The 23481-nt window shown below is 39.7% G+C and overlaps 1 protein-coding gene across 7 annotated transcripts in view; it reads right to left on the bottom strand.

The window, feature by feature from the left end:
• ARHGEF9 (Cdc42 guanine nucleotide exchange factor 9) overlaps window positions 1–23481 on the bottom strand; it is a 318010-nt gene that overhangs the window by 66339 nt on the left and 228190 nt on the right. For 5 of the 7 annotated variants that reach the window (XM_087860178.1, XM_087860176.1, XM_045795971.2 and 2 more), the window contains one exon: window positions 15200–18528. The exons of 1 other annotated variant lie outside the window; for it this stretch is intronic. In XM_087860178.1, the coding sequence (XP_087716304.1) occupies window positions 18347–18528 (182 nt within the window). In that variant the 3' untranslated portion in view covers window positions 15200–18346. Of the gene's footprint in view, window positions 1–15199; window positions 18529–23481 lie in introns of those variants that run through there. One more of the 7 variants, XM_087860180.1, reaches the window with a different exon arrangement.

Below are 23481 nucleotides of genomic sequence, written 5' to 3'. Positions count from 1 at the left end.
CCTCAACACTATGGTCAACTAATCTTTGACAAAGCATGAAAGAACATCTGATGGACACAAGGCAGTCTCTTCAATAAATGGTGTTGGGAAAATGGGACAACCACATGCAGAAGAATGAAACTAGACCATTCTCTTACACCATACACAAAGGTAAACTCAAAATTGATCAAAGATCTAAATGTGAGACAGGAATTCATCAAAATCCTAGAGAAGAACATAGACAGTAACCTCTTTGACATTGGCCACGGCAACTTCTTTCAAGACACATCTCTAAAGGCAAGGGAAACAAAAGCAAAAATGAACTTTTGGGACTTCATCAAGATAAAAAGCTTTTGCACAGCAAAGGAAACAGTCCACAAAACTAAGAGCAAGCTACGGAATGGGAAAAGATATTTGCAAATGAAATGTTTCTCTTGCCTTTAGAGAAGTGTCTTGCAAGAAGTTGCAGTCTCCAAGGTCAAAGAGATTGCTGTCTATGTTCTTCTCTAGGATTTTGATGAATTCCTGTCTCACATTGAGGTCTTTCATCCATTTTCAGTTTATCTTTGTGTATGGTGTAAGATATGATCTACTTTAATTCTTCTGTATGTAGTTGTCCAATTTTCCCAGTACCATTTATTGAATAGCCTGTATTGTTTCCATTGGATATTCTTTCCTGCTTTGTTGAAGATTAGTTGACCATAGCATTGAGGGTCCATTTCTGGGCTCTATATTCTTTTTTGGGGGGCTCTCTATTTTTTTCCATTGATCTATGTGTGTTTTTGTGCCAATAGTATGCTGTCTTGATGATTCCAGCTTTGTAATATAGCTTGAAGTCAGACATTGTGACGCCACCAGCTTTGGTTTTTCTTTTTCAATGTTCCTTGGAAATTTCAGGGTCTTTTCTGGATCCACAAAATTTTAGGAGTATTTGTCCCAGGTCTGTGAAAAATGTTGATGGTATTTTGATAGGGGTTTCACATAATGTGTAGATTGCAATGGGCAGCATAGACATTTTAGCAATGTTTTTCTTCCAACCCATGAGCATGGAATGTCTTTCTATCTCTTTGTGTCTTCCTCAATTTCTTTCATAAGTGTTCTTTAGTTTCTAGAGTACAGATCTTTTATCTCCTTGGTTAGGCTTTTTCCTAAGTATCTTATGATTTTTGATGCTATTGTAAATGGGATTGAATCCTTACTCTCTCTTTCTTCAGGCAAATTGTTAGTGTATAGCAATGCAACTGGTTTCTGTGCATTGATTTTATATTCTGCCATGTTGCTGAATTCCTGTATGAGTTCTAGCAATTTTGGGGAGGATTCTTTTGGCTTTTCCATATAAAGTATCGTCTCATCTGCGAAGAGAGAGTGTTTGACTTCTTTGCCAATTTGAATCCCTTTCATTTCTTTTTGTTATCTGACTGCTAAGGCTAGGACTTCTAGTACTATGTTCAATTGTGTTCCTGACCTTAAACGAAAAGCTCTGTTTTTCCACATTTAGAATGACATTCACTATGGGATTTTCAGACAGCTTTAATGATATTGAAGTATGTTCTTTCTATCCCTATACTTTGAAAAATGTTAATCAAGAAAGGATGGTGTATTTTGTCAAATGCTTTTTCTGCATCAATTGAGATCATACAGTTTTTTTGTCTCTTTTTTTAATTAATGTGCTCTATGATGTTGATTGCTTTGTGTATGTTGAACATGCTTGCATCGCAGGAATAAATCTCACCTGGTCGTGGTGCATCATCCTTTTAATGTACTGTTGGATCCTATTGTCTAAGGTCTTGTTGAGTATTTTGGCAACCATATTTATCTGGGATATTGGTCTATAATTCTCTTTTTTGATGGCATCTTTGTCTGCTTTTGGGATCAGAATAATGCTGGCCCCATAGAACAAGATTGGAAGTTTTCTTTCCATTTCTATTTTTTGAACCAGCTTCAGTAGAATAGGAATTATTTCTTCTTTAAATGTTTGGTAAACTTCCCTTAGGAAGCTATCTGGCCCTGGCCTCTTGTTTTTTGGGAGGTTTTTGATAACTTCTTCAATTATCTTGCTGGCTATTTGTCTGTTCAGACCTCCATTTCTTCCTGTTTCAGTCTTGGTTGTTTATAAGTTTCCAGGAATGCATTCATTTTTTCCAGATTGCATAGTTTGTTGTCATATAGTTGCTGATAATGTGTTCTAACAATTTTCTCTATTTCCTTTGTCATGATCTCTCCCCTTTCATTCATGATTTTATTAGTTTGGGTCATTTCTCTTTTCTTTTGCAGAAGTCTGGCCAGGGGTTTACAAATCTTATTAATTCTTTCAAGGAATCATCTTCTATTCTCATTAATCTGTTCTGTTCCTCTGGTTTCTATTTCATTGATTTCTACTCTAACCTTTATTATTTCTCTTCTCCTGCCTGGTTTAGGCTTTATGTGCTGTTCTTTCTCCAGGTCCTTTAGGTGTAAGGTTAGCTTGTGCAATTGGGATTTTTCTAATTGTTTTGAGAGTCTTGGATGGCTATGTACTTCCCTCTAAGGACCACCATTGCACTATCCCATAGACTTTGAAGTGATGTTTTCATTTTCATTAGTTTCCATGATTTTTTTAAGTTCTTATTTAATTTCCTGGTTGACCCATTCATTCTTTAGCAGGATGCTCTTTAACCTCCAAGTCTTAGAGTTCCTTCCAATTTTTTTCTTGTAATTGAGTTCCACTGTCAAAACATTGTCGTCTGAAAACATGCAGGGATAATCTCAATCTTTTGGTATTGGCTGAGACCTGATTTTTGACCCAGTATATGATCTATTCTGGATAACATTCCATTCGCACTCGAAAAGAATGAGTATTCTGTTATTTTAGGATAGACTGTTCTGTATATATCTCTGATGTCCATCTGGTCCAATGTGTCATTCGATGCTCTTGTTTCTTTGTTGATCTTCTGCTTAGATAATCTGTCCATTGCTGTGAGTGGGGTGTAGAATTCTTCTACCATTAATGTATTATTATCTATATATTTCTTTACTTTGGTTATTAATTGCTTGATGTAATTGGCTGCTCCCATGTTGGCAGCATAGACTTTAACAATTGTTAGATATTCTTGTTGGATAGACCCTTTTCATATGATATAGTGTTCCTCTTCATCTCTTACTACAGTCTTTGGTTTAAAATCTAATTTGTCTGATAGGAGAATGGCTACTCCAGCTTTCTTTTGCAGTCCATTGGCATGGGAAATAGGTCTGCATCCTCTCACTTTCAAACTGGAGGTGACTTTATTAAAGTTCAAAATGAGTCTCTTGTAGATAACATATTGATGGGTTTGCTTTTTTATCTAGTCTGAAACCCTGTGTCTTTTGATTGGAACATTCAGCCCATTTACATTCAGAGTAACAATGGAATGATACGAATTTAGTACCATTGCTTTGCCAGGAAAGTCCTTGTTTCTGTAGATTGTCTCTGTTTCTCTCTTGTCTATGTTACCTGTGGGGTCTCTCTTCCCTCACAGTATCCCCCTTATTCTTTCAATTTCTGACTGTCTTGAAAGCTCTTTATCTCTGTCTGCTCTGAATGATGGCCTTGCTGAATAAAGTATTCTTGGCTGCAGGTTCTTTTCATTTAGTACCCCGTGTATATTTTGCGAGCCCTTTCTCACCTACCAGGTTTCTGTAGATAGGTCTGATGTTATTCTGATATTCCTCCTTCTGTACATAAGGAATCTATTTTCCCTAGCTGCTCTCAAGATACTTTCCTTGGCTTTAAGATTTGTAGGCGTCACTATTACATTTTGGGGTTTGATCTTTCTTTATTGATTTTGGAGGAGGTCCTCTCTGTCTCTTGGACATGGATGCTTGCTTCCTTCCCCAGATTAGGGAAGTTCTCAGCCAAGATTTGCTCTAATATACCTTGTAGCCCTCTCTCTCTCTCTGCCCCCTCTGGGATCTGGATATTATGAACATTGGTTCATTTCAAGGTATCATTAAACTCTTGAAGCCTTTCTTCATGGGATGTTACCTGTCGTTCTCTCTTTTCCTCAACTTCCTTCCTTTCCATCAGCCTGTTCTCTAGATCACTTATTTTCTCTTCTGCCTCATTCACCCTAGCTGTTAGAACATCCAATTTAGACTGCATCTCATTCATAGCATTTTTAAGTTCGGCCTGATTATATCACATTTCTGCACTTAGAGATGGTTTATTGTCATTTATGTTATTTTCAAGCCTAGACATTATTTGTATAATTGCTAACCTGAATTCTATCTCTGACATCTTGTTTATACCCATATCCATTTGCTCTGTGGCAGAAGATGTTGCCTCTGCTTTTTTCCTTTGTTGTGAGTTCCTCCTCCTAGTAATTCTGTCCAGTGAAAGATGGGTGAGCAAATGAAGAGAGTCCAAAATATCAACCACGACTCAAGGAAAATGCCCTCTAGAAAAGATCCGAAGTGTTCTAAAGCCACCACAGATATGCAAAAAAAGTCAAACTGAAACAAAACTATTAAAAAGGGGGGGGTGAGACTATAATCTCACAGGGGAGGCAAAGCAGGGTGATCTGCTTGGTTCTGAGTGTATTTTGGTCTGTGTGTTAGACGACACTCTATCCCAACATTGTGAAGAAAGCAGAACTTATATATAGAAAAATAAAATTGAATAGAATGAGAAAAGGACTAGCATGAGGCATAAATCTATAAAATGTAGATGTGAAAAAATAAAATTTAAAAAGTGTTTTAAAAACATATAAAAACATAAGCTGGAAAATAAGAATCTATTTGAAACTGGAAAAGGGTTTAAAAAAATGTAAAATTTTAGCCTGAAGGATAAAGGAGTTGTGAGGAAATACTCAAGCTCAATATATTATTTTCCCCTGGTGCTGGAGTTTTATAGTCCCATGGGATCCATAAGCTTGTCATTCACCTGTTCTTCTAGTCCGTCTTCTGGGGGAGGGGCCTGCTCTGTGGCTTCTCAGGTGTCTCTGCCAGGGTGGAGTTTCCCCACCCTTTGTCAGGGGAATGGGCTTAATAGGAGCTGGTCCTCTGTGGGGCTTTTTTTCTCCAGTGGCTTTCTGTGTCTCTTCATATGGTCAGGGCAAAAATGGCCATTCCAGTATCTCTGGCCCAGAGCTGCAAGATCGCAGTCTCCCCTCTTAAGAAAACCCTCCAGGTCAATCCCTCTTACGTGTGCGCCAAACCCACAGAATCCCATGGTTCTCCCCTACTACAGTTCGCCCCAGGGGGAGTCCCTGGGGCAAGTGACACTTTGCTTTGTTCTCTGCAACTGCAAGCAGTTGTGGGCTCATGCAAACACCTCGCACCACTGCTTCCAGGTCATGGCTGGGTGCCACCCTACTGTCCTTTCCAGGGCCACTGCCCCCCTGAAAGTGGTTGCCTGGTCATGGGCACAGCCGTTTTGACATTCCCAGGGGTTGGTAACTGCTGGCCCACACATTCCAGTCTTTTTCTGGGTGCTCAGGCAAAGAGCAGTCTCCCTACTGGCCCAGCTCATGGTTTATCATGCCTGGAGCTGAGTGTCCCTTCTGGGCTCACTGACCATAACCAGTTTCTCCACTCTGCTGCTTGGGCACTCTATTGGTTCAGGCACCCCCATTCTTTCTGTGTCTTCTGGGATCCTAAGACCACAGTGACCTACCTAGAATTCTGCCTTTTCCATCTCCCGAGCCCCTTTCAGAAAGGGATGTGTGTCACTGCAGCAGATTTCTAAGGGTTCCAATTTTGTGCTCCAGTGTTATATCACTTTCCAGTAGCCAGCTTATGGAGGCTCCCTCCCCCCTCTGGTTATCTTCCAATATTTCCCCTCAGATTCACGTCTCTGGACTTCCTACCTTGCAAAATGCAGTCGTTCTATTGCTTGTAGAGTTCCACATACATTTTCTTACATCTTTGGCTGAATTGGTGGGTGTTCAGAATGGTTTGATAGATATCCAGCTAAATTCATGGGACCAGATGAAATGAGCTCTGCTTCTCTTCTGCCATCTTACCCCCTTCCAGTTAAATTCACCTTTGAACTCTATTTTCTGTCTCCTTCTGGGACCTCATAATGCATATAAAATTAACTTTATATTGTTCTGTAAATCAAATAGGCTTTCTTCACTCTTTTTCATTATTTTTTTTCTGTTTTTTGCTCTGAGTGGATAATTTCAAGTGACTTATTTTAGAGTGAGACCAGTAATTCTTTATTCTGCATGATTGTGTTTACTCTTTAAGCTCTTTATTGCTTTTTTCAGTTCAGTCATTTTATTCTTCATCTCCAGGATTTCGGTTTGGTTCTTTTTTATGGTTTCTCATTCTTTACTAATCTCATTTTCTTTATATATTGTTTCCCTAATTTCGTTTAGTTGTCTATCCATGTTTTTTTTGTAGCTCGTTGAGCTACTTTAAGACAATTATTTTGAATTATTTGTCAAGCATTTTACTTATGCATGTCCATTTCTTCTCCCCCACCCCATTTCTTTATGGTTGGTTACTGGAGCTTTATTAGTGTCCTTTGGTGGTATCATATTTGCCTTATTCTTCATGTTCCATGTAGCTTTGCATTTGTTGTCTGTTCATTTGAAGGAGCAGGCACCTTTTCCACCTGGTTTTGGCGGTAAAAAACTTCTCCTGTCCAATAGGATTGCCTCTAGGAATCATGGTCATATGGGACTGCAGCCACATCCTGCAGATGCTGATGGTTCCACAGTTGGGTCTGTGATTGATAGGCTTGCTACCAGGGATTTTTTCACATCTTTCTCCAGGGGACAAATTTAGTGGTGTGGGGCTTTGAACCCCTGATAGCAGGAAAGACAAGAAGGTTGATAAGGAAAGGCTGGGAGAGAGGGAGAGGGAAAGGGAGGTGAGTCATTTATTTGAAATAATTATTTCATATAGGCATGGGGTTAGAGGCACTGATATAGGAATTTCTCCTTGAACTAACTTTGGAGAGCTATGTTGGGGAATTCTTCAACAGCATAAAAGCAAGAAAGTGTTAGGGTTTCCTTCTTTTTGTTTGTTACAGCTTTATTGAAATATAATTTACACAACAAAATTCATCCTTTAAAAAGTATATAAGTCAGTGCTTTTTAGTATATTCACAGAATTGTGAAGCCATCAACACATTTAATCTAAATCATTTTCATCACCCATCGCAAAAGAAATACTTTACCCATTAACAGTCACTCCTTGTCCACTTCCCAGCTCCTGGCAATCTATTTCTTGTCTCTATGGATTTGCCTATTTTGGACATTTCATAGGAATAAAATCAAACAAAATCTTTTGAGTCTGACTTCTCTCATATAGTATGATGTTTCTAGGTTTCATCCATGTTGTAGCATGTACCAGAATTTTTTTTCTTTTTATGGTTGAATAATATTCCATTACAGGAATATATTACATTTTGTTCACTCATTCATCAACTGATGGATATTTGGTTTGTTTCCACCTTTGGCAATTATTAATAAATGTTCATAAACATGTTCTATGAACATTTATGTACAAATTTGTGTGTAGACATGTTTTCATTTCTTTATGGCATGTACCTATGAGTGGACTTGCTGCTGGATTATATGTAACTCTACATCAAGCTTTTTGAGGAACTCAGGCCCAACTTTTAACAATTTGATTTCTACTATGCCCTAGGCATTGTGTTAAGTGTTTTCCATGTTAGTTGTAAAGTGATTTTCTCCTTACAACAATTATGTAATTACTAACGATTCTTTTCTCATTTAATAGATGGGGAAACTGAGGCTCAGAGAGGTGATGTCATCTGCTTATTGTCCCACAGCTAGGGAGTGAATGATGGAGCTGGGATTTGAACCCAAGTAGTCTGGCTCCAAAGTTCTTGGAGGAGGATATGGCTATGTAGAAATAAAACAATTCTTGCTCCAAAAAATGATGACTTCAGATTAGCATATCCATTTTTTACTGGAAGTTTGGATTTTGGCTTTCATTGACCAAAAGTGGTTTAAAGCGCAAACCCTATAACCAATATGTGCCTCAGTTACCTCATATGCAAAATGATTAAATAATGGCACTTTTCTCATAGGGCTGTTGTAAGGATTAAATTGACTCAATGTATGTAAGTGCTTAGAATAGAACTAGTATATATGGTAAGTGCTCAGTAAATCTTAAATAAATGTGGCCCAGTGCTGTTTCAACTTTTGGATCATGCACTCCATTAGTAAAACATTTCTGAGCACACTTTCCCAATGTAAGTTTACTTATTATAAATTATAATTATGTACTACTGACAATCTATATTGGCACAGCTTAAGTTTCTTCTTATTTTTCAGATAATAGGGAAATTTTAATATTTTTTTCTGTATTCCCCATGAATAATCTTGTGTGCTTCACCTAGTACCAGATGGGGCACCCAAGCCTAAGTGGGAGCAGAAGTGACTTACTCCAGGTTCTCTAGTACTGCTATGATACAGGGAGGTTGGGCCTATATCTTTTATGTAGGTAGGGAAAGGGCTAGGTGCAGGCAAGGTGAAAAAGAGACTTTAAATGTTACAAGCATGAGCTCTTTCTCTTAGGGGTTTCCTCAGAGGGAAGGGAAGTACCTGGTTACTTATAAAATAATAAGAGTGGTTTCCATTTTATAGACATTAAAAGGAATGATCTCAATCTTTCTCTGGGTAGGTATAAAGTCCAGGTGAGTGCCAGATGTGATGAGCTCTTTTTATTTCTCAGAACTGAACAGCAGAAGAGTCTAGGAAAGGTCCCCTGTCTCAGCCATGTTGGGCTTCCAGCCTCAATGAGCACTGAGGACATGCTGAGTCCAAACGTGATAGAGTAAAACTCTCAAGATAGCTTTGTACAATTTTGCTCTCTTTCCAGGGCACAGGGAGCTGGACAGGGCTCTAGCAGCCTTTGAGTCACCATCTTCAGTTTACAGAAGAGGGAACTATGATCCTGAAAAACTTCCTTCCTTCCTTCCCTTCCTTGAACTTCACATTTATTTAGTGTAATAATAATAATAACAGCCTTCATTTTATTGAGCTATTGTAGATGCTTGACATGTATTAACTTATTTTTTCCTAATAATAAATCTTTATGAAGGTCAGAAATTCTTTTGACCTCAAGTAACATAAAAATCATCTAACTATGACTTCATTAAATTGGAGTTTCTTTTCTTCACACAGTAACAGTCCAGAGGTAAGTGGTTGCTGCTTATTTCTGTAGTTTACTGATGTCATCAGGGACCTAGTCATCTCTTCTCATCTTTCCTTGCTACCAGCCTTAGCATATAGCTCTTTAGACTCATGCTTGCTATTTCATGTTCACAGATGGATGTCCCAGCCCCAGGCATCATATCTACACTCAAAGTAGGGAGAAGAAGGGAGGTGTTGGTACCAGCCATATTTCTCTCTTTATCAGGAGAGTAAAAGATTTATCAGAAACTAGCCCCGTACCAGCAGACTTTCTCTTATATTTCTTTATCAGATGCAGTTATATGGCTACCTCTTGCTGCATGAGAAGCTGGAAAAATGGTACTTAACTGAGCACATTGTTGTTTCAAACAAATTTGGGGTTCAAGTTGCAGATAAGAAGGTATAAATGCATACTAATGGCCATTAACAGTTTTTCAGTCATAGAGAAATAGTACTATAATCCCTATTTTACAAATAGGGAAACTGAGGTGAAATAGTTAAGTAACTTACCCAAAGTCACATAACCAACACACAGTAGAACCAGGATTTGATGAGCACTGGGTATTATACGAAAGTAATGAATCATTGAACACTATATCAAAAACAAATGATGTGCTATATGTTGGCTAATTGAGCTTAAAAAAAAGTACTAGGATTTGAACTGAGACAGTCTGGTTCTATACCAGTGTTTCTGAAATATTCTTTTTGACAATCTACCATTAAAATAAACAATGTTAATATTGTACCCAGTACACATATCTTTCAAATTAAAATACTACATACTTTTTTTTAACCTGCAACACTCTATTCTTTTCTATTCTATCCCATTCCAGTCTATTATTTCAGTTTTTATTTATTTTTTTAATGTTTTTTTATTATATTATGTTAGTCACCATACAGTACATCCCTGGTTTTTTATGTAAAGTTCGATGATTCATTAGTTGCCTATAACACCCAGTGCACCATGCAATATGTGCCCTCCTTAATACCCGTCACCAGTCTATCCCATTCCCTCATCCCCTCCCCTCTGAAGACCTCAGTTTGTTTCCCAGAGTCCATAGTCTCTCATGCTTCATTCCCCCTTCTGATTATCCCCCCTTTCTTTATCCCTTTCTTCCCCTACCGATCTTCCTAGTTCTTATGTTCCATAGATGAGAGAAACCATATGATAATTGTCTTTGTATGCTTTACTTATTTCACTTAGCATTATCTCCTCCAGTGCAGTTTTTAAATTGCTGATCACACTCAACTAAACTGATACCATGACCCTGCAATTTGAAAATAATTTCAGTGCATTGCCTTGCTTCAATACCACTTCCTTAATGGGATTTCTGGGGTAACAAGAAGGATGTCCTGGTGCTGTTCACTCTGAGATGCTGCCTGAAATGCCACTATTTCTTTCTTTCCTTTTGTCTAAGTAGTTGTCTCTTATCGAGTCTCATCCTGGAAAGGGAATGCCTTATTTGAAGGCTCCTATTTTATACAGCCAGAAACAATTACAAACTGAAAAAAAGCACCAATGCTTCAGTGAGAATGTATAACACTTCATACGATATATAGTGAAGACTAATTCCTGTGTCTTAGCTGAATCTCCCCAAGAAGCCCATCTCCTAATATGAGGGGAGTAGGTAAGTTATACAGGTAAGTGAAAGCAGCCACTAATGGGTGTGTTATTAAACCAGCTACTACCGTGGGCAATCAAAGCTTAATCTCTGGAAAAGCTCCAGGGAAAATTGTCAAACACACTTTTGAATTATCACATCTGATGAGCAAAGGAATTAGGACAATTATACCTTCCCTCATCAGTCATTGGTTAAAGGCTACTCCCAGGGCAAGGAAAGCAGTAATTCCCAGGACTGCAGTAATTCTGGCCTGCTATATTCTAGATATTATATATATATATATATATATATATATATATATATATATATTATATTTAAATATATATATTTTATATTTATATTATATATAATCATATATAATCAGTCCATTTTTATATATATGTGTGTGTATATATATATATATATATATATATATATATATATATATAGAGAGAGAGAGAGAGAGAGAGAGAGAGAGAGAGAGAGAGTTGTCTTAGCTAAGGCTGAACAGGATATAGGGGTATGGAATCTTCTGACCCAGAGGCTGGACATTTATGAGGGGTCTAGCTGAAGCACTTCATGTGGTTGGTTTGCTATGACAGCTTGGAAGCTCCCATCTCTCATCCCCAAAATTCACACAGAGAAATTTGCACTTGAAGATCATTTACCGTTCAAAAGCACAATGTAAGTAGGTGCATAGGGTGGGGCTCTGGGTTGCCCGGCATCAGCCCACATCTTGAGGAGACTGGAGACTGAGATCAGTCATGGGGCAGTGATGGAGCCCCAGTAAAATCTCAAGAAGTTTGGGTGAACTCTTATTAGCAATACTCCATGAAAATTGTCATATTAATGTCAAAAAAGTAACACTCTCCCAAGTCCACAGGAAAATGACAGCTAAAGCTCTCCATGTGGTACTTTCTTGGACTCTGCCCTGTCTGATTTCTTCCCTTGACTGATTTTAATCTGCACCCTATCGGTTTTAAAAATCATGATTATAACAGCCAGTTCTGTGAGTCTTTCTAGTGAATTATCAAACCTAAGGGTGGTCTTGGGGACCCATGGACTTGCAGTTGGTGTCAGAGGATGATCTTGTGTGGATTGTACCTCCTAACATCTCAGTTGCTCTAACCTCCACAACACGGTAGAATTTTCCCTGTTTTCTGAGGCCTAGTTCAAACCTTTCCTTCTTTGGTAGAGGTTTCTAATGTTCATCTATATCTAGTTCTCCTGCCCTTCTGAAATTATATGACTTTTATAGTTTCCTGTTTCCTTGAAGTTGGATGAGGCAGTTCTGGCCCTTTGGGTTGTGACTGGAAGCAGGAACAGAGAATTTAAGTGTAAATGGGAAACACTCTAGGGCTCTTTCTCCAGCTGTAGTGATTATGGAAGTATGTGTTAAGATGGAGGTGTAGCAAGGCAGAAGCAGGCCAGACTGTGTACTTCACATGGCAGATAGTTGCTTTGGAGAGTTACATAGACCTAAAGAAAGATTTGCATGGGCAAGAAATAAACTCTTATATGTTAAGCCATTGAGATTTTAGGAATATCTGTTTCTGCAGCATAACCAAATTTATCCTGAATGGTTACAAAGATTTGCTCAATCAGAATTAACCATTCCATTCTCTGAGTGCCTCCAGGCCCCCATCCATCCCGGTTATGACCCATGTTTATATGTTCTCACTAAACTCTGAGTGACTGTGGTTAGAGACTTTTAGTCATGTTGGTATCTCTAGTGTATCTACTACAAGGTCTGGCCAAGATTACATACTCAGAATATGTGGATTGAATCTGATTCAGCTGGTTGACAGATCTGTGGAGAAGCATGTTTGTTGTGGAGATGGACATAGCCTTGTCCATGAAGCTGCCTAAAATGACCCATTGGTGAGCTAACTAGAAATAATAGAGGTTTCTAAGGAACACAGGGTTACTGCATGCCCATGTGCCATCCCTTTCCCCCGCTCTTTCTCAACTATATGAGAAAATACTGTCTCTGTGACACGTCTGCAGAAGGAGGTCACAGCCCAAGACAGAAATGGGAGAGATGGTACCAGAATAGTGTGCTTCCAGGGGACATGAATCTTACCACCAAACATCCCTCTTCAACTGTGTTGCAAACCCAGTTGACCTAATCTACCTATAACCAGGCTGAACTGTAGTCCTGCAGGTGGTGGGACTTGGGGGAATGCTAAGAAGTCTCATTTTGCTACCTTGAGCCTGGCAGGTAAAGGCCTGGGCAAACAAGATCTATTTCATCAGCCCCATATCTTAGGACAGAAGCCTCTGGGAGCCAGTAGTGAGCAGGCCAGCATGAATAAGGAAACCCTAAAGGGGCCAAAAGCTAAGTGAGCCAAGCAGCACAGTAGTGGCCTCAGTGACTAAAGCATTGAAATAAGCAGAAGACTTGGTACTTATCCCACTTGCTCTTGGTACTAGAGACAAAAGGACCCATGGCTGCATTCACATGTTGGAGGTCTGTATTAGAAAACTTGAGGGCTCTCGAGGAGAGTTTAGGAGTGACACTCATTCACATGTTAGATCATTTCATATTTTTGCTTCCAGCCCTTCCCCAACCCATACAGCTGCAGAAACACTCTGAGAGTAAGTTGCTCTGAGATCAGTTTGAATGGGGGTGAGTTTTGGGTGATAAATACTCACAAGCTTGGGAAAGTTGACTAGTCATTTCAAATGAGCCTCGGGCTTCTCTTATGTTAAATGCTAATGTTAATAACCCCATTAGCAAATAGTTGTCAAGAGGATTACATGAGACCCTATATATGGTAAGGTCATTGAAAATAGGAGCAATTGTTATATATAAATAAGTCATTAGCCTCCTGCATCAGACCTGGTGGGAATCTTCCCAGGATACAGATAGGTCAGGGATGACTTGTTCTAGGAAGAGGCCTTTCTTGGAAGCTGGGAAGAATCTGCTTTCTCTGTTCTAGTTCTGGCCTCCTGGGCACACAAGAGATCTCTCTCTCCACCCCTGAGCCTCCCAGAAGATCTTGGGGGAAAAGTAGAATAAGAAGCCATCATCCTTGATACAATGATCTTGGGATCAGCTAAGGCCCTCCCCTTTGAAAGCCTCCTAAAAATGATACTTTAAATCTACTGCCCCTTCTGTCCCTAGTCAAGGGGAGAAATTTAGTAATTAGAAAAGGCAAATTGGAAACTTAATTAGGCAAGTGGCACATTCATCAATGAATATAGGAGCACTCTCAACAGTGACTATAGGGTGCTTTGTAACAAAACTGATGTCAGCAAGTGGGTAAATGCTCTTAGCAAACAAGCTTGTAAGTAGTAGAACCATTATTTAGGGTAATAAAGAATATGGATGATCACGTGGACCATATAGGGCTTTCGGAAATAATTCTGGTGATAAGACATGCTTGATTTTAGGTACCTTAGGAGAGAATCAGCTGCATCCCAGAGTGTAAGACCCCCCAGCATTTGTCTCCCCACTCTCCATTCTAGGACCCTCAGAAGGTAGTCAGGGAGTACTCAGACGAGAGGCAGTCCTCTTGCTCTGCAGGGCATAATTGAGATTCACCTTTGGAAGCTGATGAAACTGGGAACTGGCAAGATGGAGAAGGGACTGCTGAGAACTGAGTGTTCTGAGTTTGATGAATAAAGATTGCAGATCCCATGGAAAAGGGAAAAAGTGGGGACAGTAGAGAAAGAGGTTAAATTATGAGAGAGCCAAGAAATGAAGAAAGGGTAAAGTTTATTGAAGGAGAAGTTTTAATAAATACTTTCTCCAAATCCAGGATTAGGGGTATCCCTTAGTCCTAGATAGGCAGGGCTCACACCCTAACTGAGAGGTACAACACCTTCTCTTCCTCCTAACTCTGTAGCTTAGAACAATTATCTTGTCCCTTTTAGTAAATAAGCATTTTATTAGTGTTAGCGCTTAGTCACTTGAGACGGGCAGGGGAGGCAGTGCCAGAACAAACCCACTATTGCATCTCTGAAGGGCAGGATAAGACACCACATGGGGGCCTAGAATTGACTTGCAGTTAAGGGCTTAACAACAGTTAAGGTCAGTACACCCACTTTGGGGGATGGATAAGGAATGTGTCTACCTATGAGGAGACAGAACCAGAATATGATATGGCCTCTGGCTAGATCCAAAAAGCAGCCTTTAAGCTCCCATGAGTGCCCAGGGCAAGTACTGGATTTGTAGCTGCAAGGAAAAGGAATGGGGTCAGGAATGGGTCCCCAAGTCTTATCAAAGGGACAGGTGACGTGAAGAACAGTCCCATTTATAAAGACACTTGAAGTGTCCCTGGTTACAGGATCAAACTTGTTTCTGGTGGCCCACTTTTCCAGAAAGGACACGGAAGGTCACAGACAGCCCATGAGATGCCTGGCAATGGAACAGCAGGGCTGGTAGGCCAAGACTAGGTTGGGATAAGCTGTCCCCATCAAGAAAATTTCCTTTATTTTGCAATTAGTGAAATGCACACACACAGGCAAGAAAACTCTGCCTAGAGGTGTCTTTTTACTTCTTTTATTGAACTCCATAAATATTTTCATAAGGCTTTGTGTCATTACAACATCATAGTTTTGTTGTTAAACATTTTTTTAAACACACAACTTTGACACTTGTTTGACAGGGTCAAACAATCAGAAGAAACAAAATAATAAACTGGCAAATGCAGAGCAGCAGGGGTAATCAAAATCACTGTTACCCATCCATCCACCCCAGCCCACCCCAGCCCCAAAGCACTAAAAGATCACTATTCGCTTCACACTGGAATTGTTAGAACTCTCTTGTTGCTGTCCTTGATAAATTCATTAGAGTTATACACATAGAGAGAAGAGGAGCGAGGGAGAGAGAAAGAGGAGTTAGAATTCTGTGTTAGGACCATCCCACAACAGGGCCAAAACACACTAGCAAAGCCTTTTGAAGAGCAAATCCAGGCCTCATTGAGTTGAGAAAAGGGGAGCTTGGGGGCCATGCACACATAGAGGAGATTTACAGAGTTCTTGGGGATAGCACTGCTGTGGGGACACAGAATAGACCTGGACCCTGATCCCAGGTAATAGGTCTCCCCTTGGGGCTGTTTGTCACTGGTCTGCTTTGCTGCCATAGGCTGGGGGAACATTCCAACCAATGGTAAACTGATTTCTTGTTGTTTTCACAAGTTATTGGCATCTGGTGAGGCCAGCGGTTTGGGTAGATGAGAGGTGGGTGGCAAGAGGTGATATTCCTGATCCTGGAGCTCTGGGCACAGGCTCAGGGGAGAAGAGCATTAAGGGAGGGCAAGGGGGCCTGGCTAAGAGATACTGTAGGCCCAGGGACTTGGCCAAGCATCCCCTCTTGGTTTGCTCCTAGCCCCTGGAGAAATATGTCAAGGTTAAACCTAATGGAGAAGAACAGAAAGTAGGAAAAGAATGTATACTTAAGGGAGGCCTACACAGCCACTGAAACACATGCTCTTTCCCAGGGAGGACATTGTAGCTTAGGCACTGCATACCAGATTCCTTGCCAAGGGGTGGGGGGCTTAAGTAGTTGGGTCATTTGCTGAGCAGTTGTGGCCAGTCCCGAGCCCCAGCCCCCTGCCCAGCTCAGACTTACCCTTGGCTTACCCCACAAGTCTGATTTGAATGTGGTGGAATGGAAGCAAACAGCTTGTAATTTGATTCCCACAGAGGAATAATTCCCAGGCTGGGCAGGGCCTCGTCTGGGTCAGGAGGCATAAAGCAGCAATCAAGTCAACTATGCCGAGGGCCTCATGCAGCCATGGCTGCTGCTCAGTAAGCTGAGGTCCTTTCATGTTGAAGTTTTCTCCTAGGGTCCAGAACAGACTCACAATTTCCAGATTTCTCATTAGAGTGGTTCTCCATGGCAGGGCCCATTCTCACTCCTTTGTACTTCATTCTCCTTGCTGTTCTAGGTCTGTCCACCTGAAGGGCTATGTGAGGAGGAGGAATAGGTACTCCTGCACCCACAGGGAGCCTGCCTCTTAGTGGGAGAAGTTAGTTTTGCGTTAAGTATAAAGCCTGCCAAAAATTAGCCTGAAGGTAGTGTCTCTACCTCAGATCTTTTCTCCATAGGGAAGTCTCCCTGGGCTTCCCACTTACTTGCCTCCAATGTCCTGGGATGGGAGAATGTTGGAAATAGGGCCTTCTTAGAATGACAGAAGTTCTTTATGCTAATAGCGGCCATTTTCCTGTACCAGGAGAACAGGAGAAAGAAGGACAACAGGGAAAGGAGAAGGAAGGAATCATGGAAGATTGTCCATGCAATCTGTTAACAATGGGGGAAGTCTCAGATAACTTGAGTGGTAGGAACTGCAGGTACGCATCTTGGGGTAGGGCTGCCTCTTTCCATACCCATTCCTGTTCTTTCCTTTAAGAGGTTATGATCAGCCTTGGATCCTGTCCAGGTCAATAATTTGATGGCAGCTGATGATCTTGGTCAGGTGGGCTCTGTCTTGACCCTTTCATAGACTCCTATAAATGCTGCCTGTAATCTGAAACTGGAAGCAGGGATGACCAGGACCCTGTAATGATTTCATCGGGGAACCCCAACTTTAAGCCCACTTGGCAGTAGAGGCAGTTGAATCCCTCCCCCAGGAAGCAGAGTCTCAGCCCCTTTGCTTCAAGTTCAGATCTTTCAGGTTAGGGGAGGGGGAGGCCTATAAGGAACACCGTAACCAAAGCAGCTTGAAGAAGAGAATAATTGGCTCAAACTAAACCCCAGATACAAAACTACTCATGACCCAGCAGTGCTACAACATGGGAACCCCTAGTGCTAGGAGAAGAGCCCAAATGCAGAATGTTCCCTGAACAGAAGTTCTCTCCAGAATTATTATACTCTGACTCTCCCTGGATTCTGTTTGGTTTCGATCCCTCTACAACACCTAAAACACAGTGAAAGCAATAGAAATATTGAGCAGTTATGTCACAGGGCACAACATAGCATGTCTAGACTGGCACGACTGAGGACAGAAGATGCAGGGAAAAAGCTGTCTGGGGCAACTGCCGGGCTGTAGAAACATTCACAGGTGGTCAGCTGAGGGAGAAGAGAAAGGGGAATCCTCCCTTTACCCATTGAAAAGTAAAAGAAAAAAAAAATTTCAAGCTCCCAAACTCCATCACATCAGAGTAAATTCAAAAGTTATTAGCATCAGTATCATCAGGAAAGAAAAAAACAATACAAATACATCTATGGTAATAATGACAAGTCAATGAATCACTCACAGGGGAGCAAAGAGATTATCTCAACAAGAAAAGGAACACATAGAAATGTCAATTTCTGAAAATAAAGGGGAAGGGGACAGGATAAGAACAGAAAACTTCTAAGAAGGGATCACATATTTAGAAGTCATTGGTACCTCTTCCTACCAACTACAGATTTTACTTCCCCAAAACAACAGAAAACTTTTTTTTGGTCCTTCTGTGTGTGTGTGTGTGTGTGTGTGTGTGTGTGTGTGTGTGTGTGTGTGTATGTGTGTGTGTGTGTGTGTACTCAAGGGTCTATGTGTGTATACGTGTCTCTCTATATATAAATATATATATAGGTATATATATTTATATATATATAAATTTCAACAGTGCTTCTCCAAAAAAATGTCCATCTATAAATATAATTTTATTTACTTTATTTTAAAATTATCTGCCTCCCTGTAGGTATTATTTTTTGAAGGGGGTTAACCTGCTGAAGTTTTGCCAGAATGGTGACTGGCTGCGCTTGGGTTCGGTGAACTCAAAGACCTGCGACTGAGCGATGCCATCGGGGACCAGGTACTGGCCCTGGTTTAACGGGTCCTGCGGTGGTGGGTAGGAAGGAGGAACTGAGCGGGCAGAGTTGACACCTAGAGTAGATGGGAGATCAAAGGGAAAGAGTGTAAGTTAAGTAGCAAGGAGCTTCTCAAAGCACCCAGTGACCACTTTGAGCAGACAATTAAAGGCAGCCTATTTTAGAGAGTGTGAACTGGAACAGAAAATCATCCAAGGAAAGAAAGTGCATTCCGTAATAGATTTTGGAATGGTGTGGTGACTAACGCAACAATACACACTTCCCATTTACTCAGGTATCACTGAGAATCTTGTGGTATTGTCATCAGTGGTTTTATAGATGAGGACACTGAGATCTGGGGTGAAATGTCATACCCAAGGTCATAAAGCAAGCACTAGGATCCACATTCTTTGATTTCTCAGTTCAGAGCTCTTTTCTTTTTTAAAAAATAGATTTATTTATTTATTTATTTGAGAGAGAGAGAGAGAGAGAGAGAGAGCTAGAGTGGGGTGGGGGAGGAGCAGAAGGAGAGGGATAGGAGAGAGAAACTTAAGCAGACTCCAAGCAGAGCAGGGAGCCCAACAGAGTTCTCAGTCCCAGGACGCTGAGATCACAACCCAAGCCCAAACCAAGAGTCGGATGCTCAACCGTCTGCACCACCCACACACCCCCAGAGCTCTTTTCAAGAGACCATAATCCATTATGCCAGACTTGGTCCTGCAAATCACCCAAAAATTTCCATTTAATTTCAAAGGAATTTGGTTTTCTCCCTCTTCAACTCCCCCTAGAAGTGTCAAAAGAGCCTGATTAAGAACTACTGACTTCAAAGTAGGTCTTTGGTTGGAAAACGGTTTTCTAAAAGCTAAGGTACAAGTGATCCAGTATTCTACACCAGGTTGTAGTGATGAAATCATATTTAATATGAAAGTGACATTGGTAGATGAGGGAGAAAGAAAAGAAGACATGGTTCATGGAACACAAGGAAGACTTGGAATATATCTGCGACCTTTCAAAGGGAACAATTAGATGACTGCACCTTTCACAGAAGTGTTTGCAACTTTCAAAGCAAAATTCACATGAATAGGGGATTCCAGGGTGTGCAGGGGGGTAAATTTAAAGTTTAATCCTAACCTATATTCAGAACATAATAGCATACAGCCTATGATTCAGAATGCAATGAAGACCTCTCTGCTGCTCCCAAATAGCTTCCTCATCTGCAGACCAATGTCTGAAATTTCAATATTACAGCTTTTGTGTTTGCCTTTTTTGATGACTTGATCCCGTTACCCTAGAAGTAGTATCATATTGAGCCATCGTCAGCTATTAGCACTTCAGTAGGAAGCAATGAGTTATTTTCTAAAAATCAATATTGTTTCACTTTGTTTTGGTTCTAACTTTTGTTTTCCAGATTTATTGAGATATAACATTCTGTAAGTTTAAGGTGTACAACATGATGATTTGATGCACATATATATTACAAAACGATTACTACAATAAGGTTAATTAGTATATCCATCACTTCACAAAATTACCTTTTTTTTTTTTGCGGTAAGTGCATTTAAGAACTACTCTCTTAGCAGCTCCCAAGTTAAAATATTAGCTATAGTCACCATGCTGTAGATTATATCCCCAGAATTCATTTTATAACTAAAGTTTGTGCCCTTTGACCAACATCTTGATACTTCCCCCAACCCCAGCCCCTGGCAACCACCAATCTAGTTTCTGTTTCTATAAGCTTGTTTTTAGATTCCAATATAAGTGAGATCATGTAGTATTTATATTTTTGTTTTACTTATTTCACATAGTATAATGCCTTCAAAGTCCATCATGTTTCCATAAATGGCAAGATTTCCTTATTTTTATGGCTGAATACTATTCCACTGCATATATCACATTTATTTTATCCATTCATCTGCTGAAGGATATGTAGGTTGTTCACTGTATTGGCTATTGTGTATAATGCTGCAATGAACATGAGGGTGCAGACCTCTCTTTGAGATTCTGATTTCATTTTGTTCCCATATATACTCAGAAGTTGGATTGCTGGATCAGATGACCACTCTATTTTCAACTTTTTGAGGGCCTCCATACTGTTTTCATAGTAGCTTACAAGTTTATATTACTACTATCACTGTCCAAGGGTTCCCTTTGCTCCACATCCTCACCAGCACTTGTTATCTTGGGTCTTTTTGTTTTTGTTTTTTTCTTATAACAGCCACTCTAACAAATATAACATCTCATGGTTTTGATTTGCATTGTTCTGATGATTAGAAATGTTGAAAACCTTTTCTTACACTTGTAGAACATTTACATGGGCATTTGCATGTTTTCTTTGGAAAAACGTCTATTCAGGTCCTTTGCCCATTTTTTTTGTAGCCGACTTGTATGTGTTGCTCATATGTATTTGGATATTAATCCCTTATCAGATATGTAGTTTGCAAATATTTTCCCTTATTCTGTAGGTTGCCTTTTCATTTTGTTATTTCTTTTGCTGTGCATAAGCTTTTTAGTTTGATGTAGTCCCACTTTTTTTTTCCTGTTGCCTGTATTTTTGGTGTCATATTCAAAAACTTGTTAGCAAAACCATGTCAAGGAATATTTTCCCTATATTTTCTTCTAGGATTTTATGGTGTTAAATCTTACACTTAAGTCTTTCATTTGAGTTAATTTTTATTTCTTTAATGTTTTTTTTATTATATTATGTTAGTCACCGTACAGTACATCCCTGGTTTCTGATGTAAAGTTCGATGATTCATGAGTTGCGTATAACACCCAGTGTGCCATGCAATATGTGCCCTCCTTACTACCCATCACCAGTCTATCCCATTCCCCCACCCCCCTCCCCTCTGAAGCCCTCAGTTTGTTTCTCAGAGTCCATAGTCTCTCATGCTTCATTCCCTTCTGATTACCCCCCCTTTCTTTATCCCTTTCTTCCCCTACTGATCTTCCTAGTTCTTATGTTCCATAGATGAGAGAAATCATATGGTAATTGTCTTTCTCTGTTTGACTTATTTCACTTAGCATTATCTCCTCCAGTGCCCTCCATGTTGCAGCAAATGTTGAGAACTCGTTCTTTCTGATAGCTGAGTAATATTCCATTGTATATATGGACCACAACTTCTTAATCCAGTCATCTGTTGAAGGGCATCTCGGTTCAGCTGAGTTAATTTTTCTGAGCAGTGTAAGGTAAGGTCTAATACATTCTTTTTCATGTGAATATCCACTTTTCCCCAATACCATTTATAAAAGAGGCTATCCTTTCCCCACTGAGTATTCCTGGCCTCCTGATAAATATTAGTTGACTATGGGTTTATAGTTGGGCTCTTGACTCTCTCCCATTAGTCTATATGTCAGATTTTATGCCAGTATCATATTGCTTTGATTCCTATAGCTTTGGAATAACGTTTGAAATCAGAAAGCATGATGCCACCAGCTTTGCTCTTTCTCAGGATTAATTTGGTTATTCAGGGTCTTTTTTTGGTCCCATAGGAATTTTAAAATTGTTTTATCTACTTCTGTGACAAATGCCATGGAATTTGAGATAGGGATTACAGTAAATCTACAGATGGCTTTGGGTAGTAAGGGCATTTTCACAATATTAATTCTTAAAATCCATGAATACAGACTATCATTCTATTTATTTGTGTTCTCTTTGATTTCTTTTATAAATATCTAATAGTTTTCAGTGTACAGATATTTAACCTCCTAGGTTAAATGTATTCCTAAGTACTTTATCCTATTTCGTGCTATTGCAAATGGAATTGTTACATTTTCTCTTTTCAGTGTTCATTGCTACTGAAACACAAGTGATTTTTGTACTTGTATTTTGTATCCTGAAACATTATTGAATTCCATTATTATTCTAGTATTCTTTTTTTTTTCAGATTGGCTTTTTAAGAAAATATTATTTCTTAGGAGAGTCTTTAGAAATTTCTTATATAAAAGCTTGTCATCTGCAAACAGAGACAATTTTACTTCTTCCTTTCTGAATTTTATTCGTTTTCTTGCCTGATTGCTCTGGGTAGGACTTCCAGCAGTATGTTGAATAGAAGTGGTGAGAGTTGGCATCCTTGTCTTATTCCTGATATTAGTGGAAAAGCTTTCAACCGTTCACCATTGAACATGCTTGTTAATAGTGGTAGGCTTGTCACATAAGGCATTGATTATGTTGAAGTATGTTCCTCATATACAAAATTTATTGAGAGTTTTTATCATGAAAATAGGTTGAAATGGTTTCACTCACATGTGGAACATTAGGAATAACACAGAGGACCACAGGGGAAGGGAGGGAAAACAGAATGGGAAGAAATTGGAGAGGGAGACAAACCATGAGAGACTCTAGGCTCCCGGAAACAAACTGAGGGTTGCAGAAGGGGAGGTAGGTGGGGGGATGGGGTAGCTGGATGATGGGCATTAAGAGGGCATGTGATGTGATGAGCACTGGGTGTTATATGCAACTAATGAATCATTGAATACTACATCAAGAACTAATGATGTACTACTATATGTTGGCTAATTGAACTTAAAAAAAAAAAGAAAACATGCTGAATTTTGTCAGATGCTTTTATTGCATCTATAGAGATGTGATTTTATCTTACATTCTGTTAGTGTGATGTATCACATTTATTGATTTGCATATGTTGAATGATCCCTGCTTCCTAGAGATGAATCTCACAGGATGATGTTGTAAGATCCTTTTAATGTGCTGTTGAATGTGGTTTGCTAGTATTTTGTTGAGAATTTTTGAGTCTATATTTATCAGAAATATTGGCCTGTGTTGTCTTGTATTGTCTTTATCTAGCATTAGTGTCAGTGTAACCCTGGCCTCATAAAATGAGTCTGGAAGTGTTCAAGTTTTTGGAAGAGTTCAGAAGGACTGGTGTTAATTCTTCATTAAATATTTCATAGAATTCACCAGTGAAACCTTCGGGTCCTAGTCTTTTCTTCTGGGGAGGTTTTTGATTACTAAGGCTATCTTCTCAGTCGTTACTGGTCTGCTCAGATTATGTATTTCTTTTTTTTCTGTCAG

The sequence above is a fragment of the Ursus americanus genome, chromosome X (assembly GCF_024610735.1).
Source record: "Ursus americanus isolate L20-20 chromosome X, mUrsAme1.1.p, whole genome shotgun sequence".
Taxonomy (NCBI): Eukaryota; Metazoa; Chordata; class Mammalia; order Carnivora; family Ursidae; genus Ursus; species Ursus americanus.
This window is presented reverse-complemented; position numbering and strand designations above follow the sequence as displayed.